Genomic DNA, 13,640 nt, shown 5'->3' with positions numbered 1-13,640 from the left:
ATACAAGGTTAGCCACGCTTGGGATTGTTTTCTCACCGAAAAAAGCGCCACCTACATAGCGCCGCATATAGCGGTGAGAAGCAGAACTCCAGTTAGAAGCTCTAACGAAGGTGTCTGAGAGACATCGAAACGTATGAAATGTAAGTACCTACGTGTTGTGTAAAAAGAATTCTCCTATATCCTTGTTATGCTGTTTTCTAATTAATATTCTACCGTCAGGTTGACTATGACTACATCGCCCACACGGACACGCTCGCCGCAGACGTGCGGCTGTTCTTACAACAGTACAACATCACAGCGAGAGAAGACATTCTACCGGAGCAACGGCTGAGACGAGCCAACGATGGAAACGTTTTCGGGAACATCTTCGGACAAGTTCCAAAGGAAGAAATACTGTCGATCCGGAGACTCTACCAGGAGGACTTTGATATGTTTGGATATTCTTTTGAAGAAGATTTGGCAAAGATAGAGACGGGACGTGGATAGCCTAGGAAGTGCTTTTTTGTTGTTGCAATAATGTGATAATACTATTTCTTTTTCTCTTTTTGAAGTGCCTAGTGGCACTTATGTCTGCAACTTTCCTTATTAATTCAGTTGTAGGGTATATCTTTAAAGGAAAGGGTAGCTAGCACCTTAAACCTGCACGAGGCACCTTCTTAAAGAAGGGATCCCCATTTTACGTCTTTTCCGAAGGACGATGCATCCCTAACCGATATGGCTAGTTACTAACTGATCACAAACAGGAGCTCAACTGTGAGCCAGCTACCAGTTGAGCTACAGGGACATCCTTTTCGTTAGTTATTACTTCGATTTATCATATATCTAAGTTTACTCATGTAAAGACGGACCATAACGCTGTTCATAACACGACAAAGAATCAATTAGGCCAGTTTTTCGCAAACAATCAGGAGACCTGCTGGACACAAATTCACTTGTGGTTGGTACAGATCATCCTCATACACAAACATATCTGTGTACCGTACGTGTCCTTGATCCAGAATCAATTAGAGGTTTTTGTTTTTTTGTTTACTTTGTATTCATTTTTATTTATTTTTTGTTCGTGCTTGTTTGTTTGATTCTTTCTGAACATCATCATATGATTCAGAGCAAATACATTACCTAACCACACAAAGAAATACGTATCGTGTTATAGAAATTGGCTGTGTTATTAATCAAAGAGTGTGTATTCGACGGAAAATTTAACCAATTCAATTATCGGCACTGTGAACTAAGACTCACACTTTCTCGTTCATTTAAAACGTCACGTCATATTTGCACATTTTTACCTTACTAATGCACTTACACATGTTGAGTCAGTTCTCTCGGTTCACCCATTGCCCTGTCACATACCCGTTGCCCCTGTTATATCACTGGGGACCAAAACATGACTGTTACAAACGCGCCTGTGCAAACATGCTTTCAGACCGACCTGAACATTTCGTAAAGACAGACGCAGTAGCGCAAAGGTGAGTACCAGTAACTTCTATCTCTTGTTCCTTAAGGTCCCTTCACACGAGAGCAAGAATGAGCCGGAATGCCGTCAGAGTGAAAATTGTTTTCTGTCCCTTTCTAATCACACTTCGTAGTGTATTCTAGAAATTCTCACTGCACTCCAGATATTTCTACCCGTTCTTTTGGCTACCCCTAAACTGTTTGACATGCTTAAAACTTTCGAGGTGCATTTTAAGTGGAGAAATATCTAACGGAATTCAAAGTGTATTCTACGTGTATTTTAAGTATAACTGAAGTATGACCGCATTCTACGGCATTCCAAACATTATCGAATCATTCTTATCTCATTTTCACTCTGATGGCATTTTGGCTCATTCCTTCTCGTGTGAAGGGGATATTAGGTCCATTTGGAATTACAATCAATAAGGTCCATTTGGAATGGCCGCGAGTGTGACACAAATTTTGCAATTACTTCATTCCGGCTGGTTCTGCTTGATTCCTGCTAATTCGGTTTCAGTATTAAGCTTAAGGCTCTATAACACAGACTCTCTATCTGGGGGGCAAAGCATTTTAAAAGAACATCTTTAGACTATGTGTACGGAACATCTCCTACATGACGAAGCGTAGATACTGAAAAACCTATGATCTAGACTACTGGCTGATTAACGTAAATGTCAATTTCTAATTTTGTGCGTAATTTTTACCTCTCATAGCCCCTCCCCCCAAAGCACTCGTTACCATTCCTGTGTCTCTAGAACAAACCTTGTGACCCTGCGTTCAACTCGCCATGTCGGCGTACTCATAACTAAGTCCCATAGTAACATGAAAATTAGTGTGCATTGCATGTTTATTCATGTCTAACTACATATGTTTGTCCCTTGGACACATTGTAGGCACACAGACCGTAGTATGGTGTTTGTACAAAAGACTAGGTTATGTCGCACCATGCCGACATCCCCTGATACACAGGCATGCAGAGCGAACGCGATGTTACTACATTTCTAAATGTCTCCCTGCCACTCAACGTTAAGAACACTGCCTAAAGTTTGCTTCTTTAAGTAAAAACAGTTCTCGACTTCTCTTGTTCTGCATCCCATGACTGCACTGCCTGATCCCCCGGACCCAGCCATGCACTCTGCGGTCCGACTCGCCGTTCTCGCCGCCACGATCCTCCGGCTGCAGGCGCTCACTCCGGATGAGATCGCGCAGTTCAGGACCACGGGAACTCTAGAGGCCAACACAGGTTACCGACTCAGTCTTGTTAGGCCACATTGATTTAATTGTTAAGTTCATTGCAAATTCTTGTCCGTTGGCTCATTGCGGGTAACATAAGAGATTCAAGTGTCTACTCTAGTCGAAAACTAATGAAAGCTAACTATAGATCGTGGGTTATTGGGTTCTACTCCTTTTGTGGAAAAGTGGAAGACGAAAGATCCCACCTTTTCTATTATGCGTGGGTTTCTGATGTTAGAGGTAGGAGATTTGTTTTCTTCTAATAGCTGAGATCCGCGTGCTTATTAGTTTTCGGCTGTTCTAAAAAAAAGTAACTCTTTGGAACTTGTGCCCACGCAAAAAGGCCAACAGAACACAAAAAATGTTCTACCTCTAAACCGGATAAATTACATAAGAATTGCACAAGCGTAATTGTGGAGTGACATGCCATCCAATGTAAGGGGATCAAGTTAAGGTATAAAGTGGACTTGAAATGCGTCAGGACGATTGCCCATTCATCTGATTCTGGCTGTTATGTTTCTCTGTAGGAATATGAATCCCGTGGAAGGAGAGAGAAAAACACAAGCCTCCTTTCATCATCAACCTACCTTAAACGCATAAATAAAGACGTAATGTTTGCTTGATACGCTATGTTCTGTGGTTCACTATAGTTCACTTGAACAGCAGGATAAGTGTAAGCTAAAAGAAAGGTAGCTGAATTGACATGAGAGTCACAAAAATACAAGTCACAAATCTTGTTTGTGAGCATATGATTCAAATCATTTTCCAAATGGTTTGCCTCTCCAGGCATTGCTGGGTGGGTTGCCGTAGAAGACACGGGCAGACAGCTCTACATCACCAGCAACGGTGTCCCCGACCACCACACGGGCCCCTTCCCCGGTCCCGGTAACCCTAACACTATCCAGGTAAGACCCACCGCATGGGCCCCTTCCCCGTAACCCTAACACTATCCAGGTAAGACCCACCGCATGGGCCCCTTCCCCGTAGCCCTAACACTATCCAGGTAAGCACCATCGCACGGGCCCCGTCCCCGGTCCCGGTAACCCTAACACTATCCAGGTAAGACCCACCGCATGGGCCCCTTCCCCGTAGCCCTAACACTATCCAGGTAAGCACCACCACACGGGCCCCTTCCCCGTAACCCTAACACTATCCAGGTAAGCACCACCGCACGGGCCCCTTGCCGTAACCCTAACACTATCCAGATAAGCACCACCACACGGGCCCCTTCCCCGGTCCCGGTAACCCTAACACTATCCAGGTAAGACCCACCGCATGGGCCCCTTCCCCGGTCCCGGTAACCCTAACACTATCCAGGTAAGCACCATCGCACGGGCCCCTTCCCCTTCCCCGGCCCCGGTAACCCTAACACTATCCATGTAAGCACCATCTCACGGGCCCCTTTCCCGTAACTCTAACAGTATCCTGGTAAGACCCACCACTTGGACCCCTTCCCGTAACCCTAACACTGTCCAGGTAAGCACCACCGCACAGGCCCCTTTCCCGTTCCCGTAACCCTAACACTGTCCAAGCACCGGTACCACCGCACGGGCCCCTTAACTCTAACACTATCCAGGTAAGCACCGGTACCACCGCACGGGCCCCTTTCCCGTTACCCTAACACTATCCAGGTAAGCACCACCGCACGGGCCCCTCCCCCGTAACCCTAACACAATACGCAAAAAAAAGACCTTCAAGCCCAATACCAGGTAAAGATACATAACAAAACTTTTGTGGTAAAATAAGCTCCCTTTTTTTAGTTTTGATTTCTTTCAAATTAGTAATATTTTGCATAATTTGCAGCATAAGGGATTGTACTGTCATATGTATGGATGTTCAGTAACGTTAAAACCATATAATCGTACTGTGTCTGATTATAAAACAGGAGCAAAACTTCGTCCTGAAGGTCCGTAAGACACCAGTGTACGCGGACACCCCGGGATGCCTGCCTATGGGACCCGTCGGTCTGGCCACCAACGGCGTGCCCCTGTACAACCCGCAGAGTGCCGAGTGTGAGGATGCCGTCATCAACGAACGGTCAGTCTGGTTAATTATTACGTCATATTTACAAACTTTAACAGACGAAGAATAACAATGTGTATACCTAGAAATAATAAGAACAAGTGTCGTAATGAAAATGCCTGTAGAAAAATTTCTGATATGCCTGCAAGATTTTGGGAATTCTTGTCAAACCGTTGCAAACTACTGAAAGTATACTATTAGGCTCGCCTCTGAGGCGTCGCCAAAAATGCATACAAATATCAGGCCCATTGGTCTTCTTTTTACGTTCTGTGTATTTTGGTGTCTTTTAAATCATTCTTTTCGTTCTCGAAAGCTGCCCGGCCGGAATTGGAAAAGGGACATATTTGAGTATGTACAGCTAACCCTAAGGTTAATGTTCAATAAGGGTTCCGGGGAAGTAAGTTACAACCTACTGTTTGCAAGCCAAACACTCTACCCTCTTGGCCATGTCAGCTTGACTAAAACTGGATATCAAACAACAAATCATTCATCTTAAAGGGACCCCACGAGTTTGCTAAAGATGTAGCTGAGAATGTAAATTTTGAAATTTTCACAAAATCTATGCCCTTCTACTTATGCCAACGCATACCAACATTTCTTCACTTGGCCACTAGGGAAAAATGCAACAGTGACAAATGATAGGGCTTTCTGTCAATTTCTTATTCTAGCGATAACGTGATTTTTTACTTTTCATAAGACGACAGCTAAACTCTACCCATGGCTGATGCAATGTATATTCCTATTGCTAGGTTTGACTCGTGCCATGGCCACCCGGACATGCCCGGCAGGTACCACTACCACCAGAACCCCGTCTGTGCCTACGTGCAGGAGGGCGGCAAGGCCTCGCCGCTGGTCGGCGTGGCGGCAGACGGCTTCCCCATCTACGGCCCGGTGGACGAGACCGGCAGGACGCTGACCTCCGCTGACCTGGATGAGTGCCATGGGCGGGAGGTAAGGCCTACGTCACCTATTTCCAAACCTGGGCCCGGCCGGGCAGCTATCGGGAACGAAAATTATGATATAAAAGACACAAAACTACACAAGACGTATTACTATTGAGAATAGTCGTGGGCATTATTACCTTTGCCAGAATGGCTAAGGTTATGTTTTGGGCTGTGAGTCTGTCTGTCTGTCTGTCTGTGTGTTAACAGCATAACTCTGGAAGCCTTGGATGGATCCCGATAATATTTGGTAGGTGGGTAGGGGTCGGGAAAACGAAGGTCAAGTTTGATATTGGGCCCCCTAGCGGCATGCTAAAGTACTGCAGCAGAACCTCAATTTTTGATATCTCGTGTTCTGGACATGCTGTGGTTATCATTTTTGAGTGGCAGATAACCCTTACGGCAGAGAGTAAGTGCCGTACGTTTGGACCCCCTAGCGGCATGTTTGGAACTGCAGTCGCCGATTTCCTTTCAAACTTTGGACGAGAATAACTCGAGAACGTGTTGATGGATCGTCATGATTTTTGGTATGTAGATAGCCCAAGTAACAATGTACATAATGGAATACTAATTATGCAAATAAGTAACTAATTTGCATAATTAATGAGGAAAGTTTATAAATCCACTGCATTTCATGATAGGACTTTCAAACTTGTCACACATATAGATGAGAAAGAGAGAAATATCAATGCATACTAATTATGCAAATGACAGCCTCATTTGCATAATTAATTAGAAAATATAAACGTGTTGACGGATCTTTATGATTTTTGGTATGTAGATAGCCAAAGGGAAGACTTACATGATGGAATTCTAATTATGAAAATCGACGGCTAATTTGCATAATTAATGAGGAAAGTGTGTAAATCCCCTGCATTCCTTTCTAGGACTTTCAAACTTGTCACATTTGTAGCTGAGAAAGAAAGAAATATCAATACATGTTAATTATGCATATGATGATCTCATTTGCATAATTAATGAGAAAATATGAACGTCTTGACAGATCGTCATGATTTTTGGTATGTAGATAGCCGGAGTAAAAACTTGCACAATGAGATACTAGTTATGCAAATTAACAGCTAATTTGCATAATTAATGAGGAAAGTTGATAAATTCACTGCATTCTGTGATAGGACTTTCAAACTTCTCACATCTGTAACTGAGAAAGATGGCAGAGAGTAAGAGGTGTATATTTGGGTCCGCTAAACGTCTTTTCTTGAACTGCAGGAGCCGGTTCAGTTTCCTACTTTGAAAGAGAATAAGTGAAGAAGGGATGAAAGGATCATCATGATTTTTGGTTTCCTGATAGCTTAAATGATGCTCGATGCAATTTAATGTTATTATGTAAATAGGGATCTAATTTGTATAAGCAATGGCGAAATGTTATGAACCAACTCCAGGCATATAAAATAAAATGTAATGAGTAACACATCTATGTCTACAGACATCATTCTACATAACAAACCTGGTTTATTTGGCAAAGGTATGCGTTCGTGGAACTCTAGTTTGTGTATATTTTTACCTATACATTTCTAATCTTCGTTTCCATAAACAGCCCGGCCGGGTCCCGGTTTGGAAATGTGACGTAAGCATTAGGCCCCTTTACCACTAGACGGCGATCGCGCTGAGCTTTCACTGCGGCCTAAACATGATATGTCTAACCTTTGATTACACACTGGGTATATCATACAAAATGTAAAGTGTGACTGAGAAGACAACAAAACACAGAAAGTGAGCCCAAAATTTTCGTTTCTTTTCTATACAATTCGTTGAGAGATACGTCAAATTTTAGGTCGCAGAGAGAGCGCGGCGAGAGCGCCGTCCTAGTGGAAAGGGGTATAACTGTAAGTAGTATGGTGAGATGAGGTAAAGAAGGCTTAGGCCACGCTGCATTGATTGTATGGAAGACATCCACAAACAGATACAATTTTCAAAAAAATGTCAACCGTACAGTCAAGCGTTTGAAGAGCATAAGAAGCAAATGTATGCCGTGAATCGCAAAAAAGGTAAAGAATATAATCTTGTTTGTTATACTATGTTCTGTTTGTTAATCTTCCTGAAAACTTAGATTTTATGACAAATGCAACATTTTTTGCCCGACTCAAAAACAGTTATCCAAAATTTTTGCCCGACTTAAAAAAAGTTATCCGAAATTAGCATAATTTCTGCATATTACAAATACCAACTCATTTGCTATACAATCTGCCATGTAGCGCAGACAATAAAATGCTGCGGTATGGCGAGTACATACAAGCACAGCACTGTGCAGTTAAGACCCTTAAGGTGCACTCCCACCGCACTTGCGTCAAGCTTGCATCACTGCGGTGTTCGTTCATTGTGTCACTGTTTTGTTATTTTCTCCATGTTTTTATAATTTAGATATTGCGTAATACGTTAAAGTATGGCTTAGAAGACGATAAAATACACAAAAAGTAAGAAAATTCGTTCTTTATCTCTGAAATTATTGAGTATCTTTCGAACGCCGCAGTGACGCAAGCGTGACGCAAGTGCAGTGAGAGTGTACCTTTACCTTGTACAGGTTAACGGTAGGTACCGGTACCACGTCACGGCGGACTACCCCTACATTCTGGGCTGCTTCAAGGGCCGGGTGCTGCCGGACGCCGGGGTGGGCCGCCGCTGTGTCTGCCCCGTGAAGAGGACGGGCTACCAGCAGTCACTGCTGGGCGTGTTGCGCAGATTGGCCAAGCAACAGAAACAGACCACACCCTAAACTTTGACTCCTGCGTATTTTCGGACACATATTAACAACACTTGGACTGTACGGACACTGACGTTACAGACACATTCCAATACTGCATGGACACAAACAACGGACACATACCAACACTTAGACTTTACGGACACATACCAACACTTAGACTTTACGGACACATACCAACACTAAGACTTTACGGACACATACCAACACTTAGACTTTACGGACACATACCAACACTTAGACTTTACGGACACATACCAACACTAAGACTTTACGGACACATACCAACACTTAGACTTTACGGACACATACCAACACTTAGACTTTACGGACACTTACCAACACTTAGACTTTACGGACACATACCAACACTTAGACTTTACGGACACATACCAACACTAAGACTTTACGGACACATACCAACACTTAGACTTTACGGACACTTACCAACAGTAAGACTTTACGGACACTTACGAACACTAAGACTTTGCGGACACAAACAACGGACTCATGTCTCAATCCCGTAGCCAGGATTTTGGTTGGGGCGTTCTTTTTAGTACTTGTTGGACCATTGAGCACCGCAGGCGCGAGACTAGTGCCGAAGACGTGAGCTGCCTATGCGGGGCAGGGGGCATACTCCCCCGGAAAATTGTGAAATCTTGACCCTCTGAAACGCTATTTCCTGCATTTTGACGGGCAAAATGTTCTGGCCAAGTTTATTTTTTTATCAAAAATACACAATTTTTATTAAAAAGACACAAGGCTTTCGGCGTACGTCTTTGAGGGTGACCCCACCCCCCAAACATGTCTGGCACCATGTCTGACACCAAAGACGCGAGGCGTCGCAATGGAGGTCCGGTGGAAATTTTGATATCTGGACCCACTAAAACGCTATTTTCTGCAATTTCTAGGGCAAATTTTGCTGATAGACTCGCTTAGAGAGAATGAAATTTCTATCGGTGAAAAACGTAAATCAGTCATGCCTTTGAAAAATAAATCTTGGACATGAAAAAGCGGACCTTCGACCGTGTGATAACCCCCCCCCCCCATCCCCCTGACTACGGGCATGTACAAACAGTAAGCCTTCGGACACAAATGACGGACACATACCAGCGCTTAGACTGTACGGACGGACACAGACTTTACTTACACTAGCGATACTTTTAATGTACGTATGGACCCAGAGATCAGTGCTATGCAGAGTACACGAACCCAGAATGAGATCATTACCTACATTGCAAGAAACATATCTTTACCCTGCCATTGGTAATAAAATAAAATCAGCATCTGGGACATATTTTGCAGAAAATGTGAAGTATTAGGTAAGATTGCTGAAAGAACCATTGCTCTTTATTTGCATGACAGCAAACGTTTGTAAAAATTACAAGCTTGTTCAATAAATGACAATAAATGTTGATACAAAATAAATACCGAATAACGAGAAAAGCTAACATCACTCTCGTGTCAGTCTAGTGTTAAGTTCATGATACGTTTGGATTGTTTTATTATCAAACTGTATATATTTACTTGACTGCTCCCATATTCCACTATTGAGAATGCTACTAGTACTGTGTTCTTACGATACCGTAACTGCCCTTACTGTTCTAGCAGCTCCGTATTTGTGTCAGTATGGCTGTCTTCTATAGTGTATTTGGTATAATTGCACCAAAGCTCTTTATATTGTTTCCACCTGTCAATATGCGAGTCACATTGAATTCACTTCATCCCTACAGCACGGCCGAACAGTGCCATACGATAATGGCGGTCTCTGACCACAAGTACGTAAGCAACATTTTTTTTCTGTGGGTCTGCTTTTCTTCTGCGATGCATGTCAGCCCTTAACTTAGGCTGGTTGTAACTACCAGGAACTCCGTCTTTTTGAATAGGTCATTTGGATGGTCATCCCCAAACTGAATTTATCCCAATATTCTCCAAGTCCTTCTTGCAGACGTTTTTCAGCCGTCAATCATTCTTACCTTAGCGCTTGTCGACGTCGCATGATTTTCATACTGGAGTTTATCAACCTAGCTACATGTATGCTCGTGCGTACATGGTTATCAACGTAATTCAGAACAAAAGCTTTATTCCCTCAACAAAAATTACAGTGACTTCGGTTCAGTCAATAACAAACTCCAAATAGGATCCTAGGAATACAAACAAGACAGGCACCAAGTTGCGAGCAAACACGGCACATTTTACCTGTCTCCAACCCCATAGAAAAATGGACTGTGCATAAAGTGAATTTACAAAAACGTCCAACACCTTGCAAGAATGGACACTTACGATCGAAAAATTGACTTCACACATAAAATTACAGATATCTTGACATAAACAGGTCAGGCTAAACGTGCCATTATCTTCTGGTAACAAAGCCATGTATACAATTTACCCTTTTTTGCACTGTGAGAGCTGTAAAATTGACTTGATGTCTCGACGTACTAAGCAAAGGAGATTTTCAAAGGACCGGCGTACTGCGTGATGTCGAGAGGTTCATCCGAACAAAAACTTGCCAACGTGGCTTTACCAACACAAGATCGTCTGAGGTTTTTTCCCTCACATCTTAGTGTCTTAAACATCTTTTGCCTTTTGGAACTTGTAGACACAATAATAACCTCCATCTTGTCATGAACTGCATAACCTCACTATTGCCCTATTTGTCTGTTGTTGGTGCGTTGCAGGTTAAATTAGTCTAGACAGACCATGGCTAGAAAAGCCCGGTTCACTCGTGTGTGTATATTAAGTCCATATGAATTACGTATTGTCATACTTTTGGTTTCAAAGTATGTAAAGTTTGCAGGAAAAAAATTACACTTTGATTTTCATTCGAAACAAAATGCTTACTTTTCGCAAACCGTCTACATAAAAAAAAAATGTAAACGCCTTCGTGTGACCGCTCCGTGTTTCGGTGTCAGATAGAATGTCAGCTACAGATGTCCTCCAGTCTTTTAGTTGGTTTACATATAAGCAAATTTTCTATTCATTCAAGTCTGTTCAGAATTGTTTTATCGTCTGTGCCTTAAATACCTCTCAAAGTCTCAGCAACAACCCTCAAAAACTGTCTTTTCAATAACCGCGCCATTATTTTATGATATACATTATTAATGTAGTCAACATTATGAGGTTGTAATGAGGACGGCATAGAGGCAATCTCACCATGTACACCCATGACAGAGCAACCCAAATAAAAACAAAGTGACTTCCGGATTAGTCAGCGAATCATTTCATCTGAAGAAGGTCGGAGTGCTCGACCGAAAATTTATGGTGAGTCCCTTCTTTGTGTTGGAACAAAGTTTAAACTTTTGCAATATGGAATGTACCAACACAGATGAGCTTTCATTCGGAAAGTGATTTCTAGTAGAGATGCACAAGGGGTGGTTACAAATTAAAATAGGCCTCCTCATAGTCAGCAACCATCTATAAGACACTCCGTGTACTAAGTTAGCCCAGTATTTCCCACATGATGAGCCTGTACTTACTTGCTTACTTTTCCTATTCATCCCATGTGAGACAATATGAGCCGGTGTCCTACAATAATGTCCTGATCCGGATGTCCGGGTGTGCGCAGGCCCGGAAATTCGTCTCCTAATGCGGTGATTAGTCTGGGCTGGCTCAGATTTGACGGGTGTGCGCAGGCCAGAAATTATTGTGCGGAAATTAGTCTAGGGAGAGTCGTATTTGACGGATGTGCGCAGGCCCGGAAATTATTATATTAGTCTGGATCTGCCGCAACACACCTCACTTTTGATATAGACCTAACTGTGGGCAAATATAAAGCCATATCTACACATTTTGCAAGTGCATTTGGAAAGTTAAGTGGAGACCGACAAGTACTGACGGAGTCGCACATTTGGCCCAGACTGTCTATACCAGCTGTGTGAAGGTTCCGGGGACCAACGCAGCTCACTTCAGCTTGTCTGGAGATTCTGTGTTCAGGCATCGACAACGCTGATCACAAACAGCTGCAGAACAGACGACAGGTTCGTCTTACATTTCCTAACTTATCAATTTTGTATGAGCTACTTCTTTGGTACAAACTATATCTAATTTGTAAGAACCATCCATGACATTTAAACAATATGCAATGCTCAGAGAGATAAGTGTTGAATCAGTCAAATTTGTTACGACTGACCGACCGGCCTATCTAAACTTAGCTTAAGTTCTGCTACGAGGGTATAAATGTAGGGGAATCACGTTCTTCAGTATATATCTATGAGATCAGTCGGAGAAAAGCCACTATGAAAAGTCTGACATTTAGTCTATCAAGAGGGGGGGCACCCCCCCCCCCCAATTTATTTCGGATTTGAATTGGAAGCTGCACACCCCCAATTCTAGCGACCATCTCTTGCATCGAATTATGGAAGCATAATAAGTAAACTCATGGCGTGAGAGGATATTCCTTCAGCTACAAGACCAACTGACTTCTGATCGTTCAACTTCTCTAATTTAGAAAAATGGGAGGGAAGATATATTATTTTCTTGCAGAAAATAATGCCCAAAATCGGGAATCTTTGCATTGATAGAACCATTAAAAAGACTTTTTCCGGCACATTAAACACGACTGATAATAAATATGTAAAAACTGGAGTGCACCCTCAATATCAGCCATGCCCAAAATCATAAGCTTTATAAATAGAGGTAGGAAATTGGCATGGAAACTGTGGAGATTCAAACAAACATTTTTAAAGTAGCATTAAGGGTTGCGGTGTGAGTTGTGACACATCCGAGTACAATATTTCCCATGATCAGATTTGTATTGTTACAGTATTTCCCATGATCGGTATTGCTATAGTTATGCCCCGATGTCCGATATTCATTGCATCAATATAAGACCACAAGATAGGCATACAAGCCTAACGGCGGAGTGACACAATCTTATTTTGGGGGGATACAAGCTTTTTTAGATCATATTCAATATGGCTGATGATAGAGTATTGTAAGCTGCTTATGTGCCGGTTACGTATGCCTAATGAGAAAAGTAGTGCTAACTTTGATGTGTCGCAGGTTTATCAACGCAATGATATATGGTGGCAATACTTTGTTGAGCTGAGTGCGAAAGTGTTCCTTTGCACCAATAGCTTTTGTATATTCTTTACCTAACATAGCTATATTTGATTTCCGAATCAATTGCAGGAAAAGCTTAGTTAGATACAAGAAGATTACGTTTCTCTACTGTAAAATTGATTTTTTGGAGAAAGTAGATTCTAGGGGTGGGGACTGGTACAGAAAATTCAGGTCCAGGTCCCGACCTGAACTTGGACCTGATTCAGTATGTG

The 13,640-nt window shown here is 42.5% G+C and overlaps 2 protein-coding genes across 2 annotated transcripts in view; both read left to right on the top strand.

Annotated features, from left to right (window-relative positions):
• The window catches only part of LOC118418581 (carbohydrate sulfotransferase 11-like), a 7,959-nt gene extending 6,627 nt beyond the window's left edge, over positions 1–1,332 (top strand). The window contains exon 7 of the mRNA XM_035824575.1: positions 220–1,332. Coding sequence (XP_035680468.1) covers positions 220–486 — 267 coding nt within the window. The 3' untranslated portion in view covers positions 487–1,332. The remainder of the gene's footprint in view (positions 1–219) is intronic.
• A 12-nt stretch (positions 1,333–1,344) lies between these two features.
• LOC118418580 lies at positions 1,345–9,817 on the top strand. The gene is made up of 6 exons (XM_035824574.1): positions 1,345–1,466; positions 2,579–2,695; positions 3,472–3,590; positions 4,571–4,722; positions 5,457–5,658; positions 8,188–9,817. Exons 2-6 carry the CDS (start codon positions 2,581–2,583, stop codon positions 8,377–8,379), a joined length of 780 nt encoding a protein of 259 aa, XP_035680467.1. The 5' UTR covers positions 1,345–1,466; positions 2,579–2,580; the 3' UTR covers positions 8,380–9,817.
• Positions 9,818–13,640: the final 3,823 nt, after the last annotated feature.

This window comes from Branchiostoma floridae, chromosome 6 (genome assembly GCF_000003815.2).
Source record: "Branchiostoma floridae strain S238N-H82 chromosome 6, Bfl_VNyyK, whole genome shotgun sequence".
In the NCBI taxonomy this organism is placed as follows: Eukaryota; Metazoa; Chordata; class Leptocardii; order Amphioxiformes; family Branchiostomatidae; genus Branchiostoma; species Branchiostoma floridae.
Note: the sequence above shows the minus strand (reverse complement) of the source record. Positions and strands in the feature narration are given on the sequence as shown.

Coding starts and splice junctions, on each gene's coding strand:
- LOC118418580 (XM_035824574.1), top strand. CDS start 2,581: ATGCACTCTGCGGTCCGACTCGCCGTTCTCGCCGCCACGATCCTCCGG. Junction 2,696..3,471: donor AACTCTAGAGGCCAACACAG/GTTACCGACTCA, acceptor TTGCCTCTCCAG/GCATTGCTGGGTGGGTTGCC. Junction 3,591..4,570: donor GTAACCCTAACACTATCCAG/GTAAGACCCACC, acceptor ATTATAAAACAG/GAGCAAAACTTCGTCCTGAA.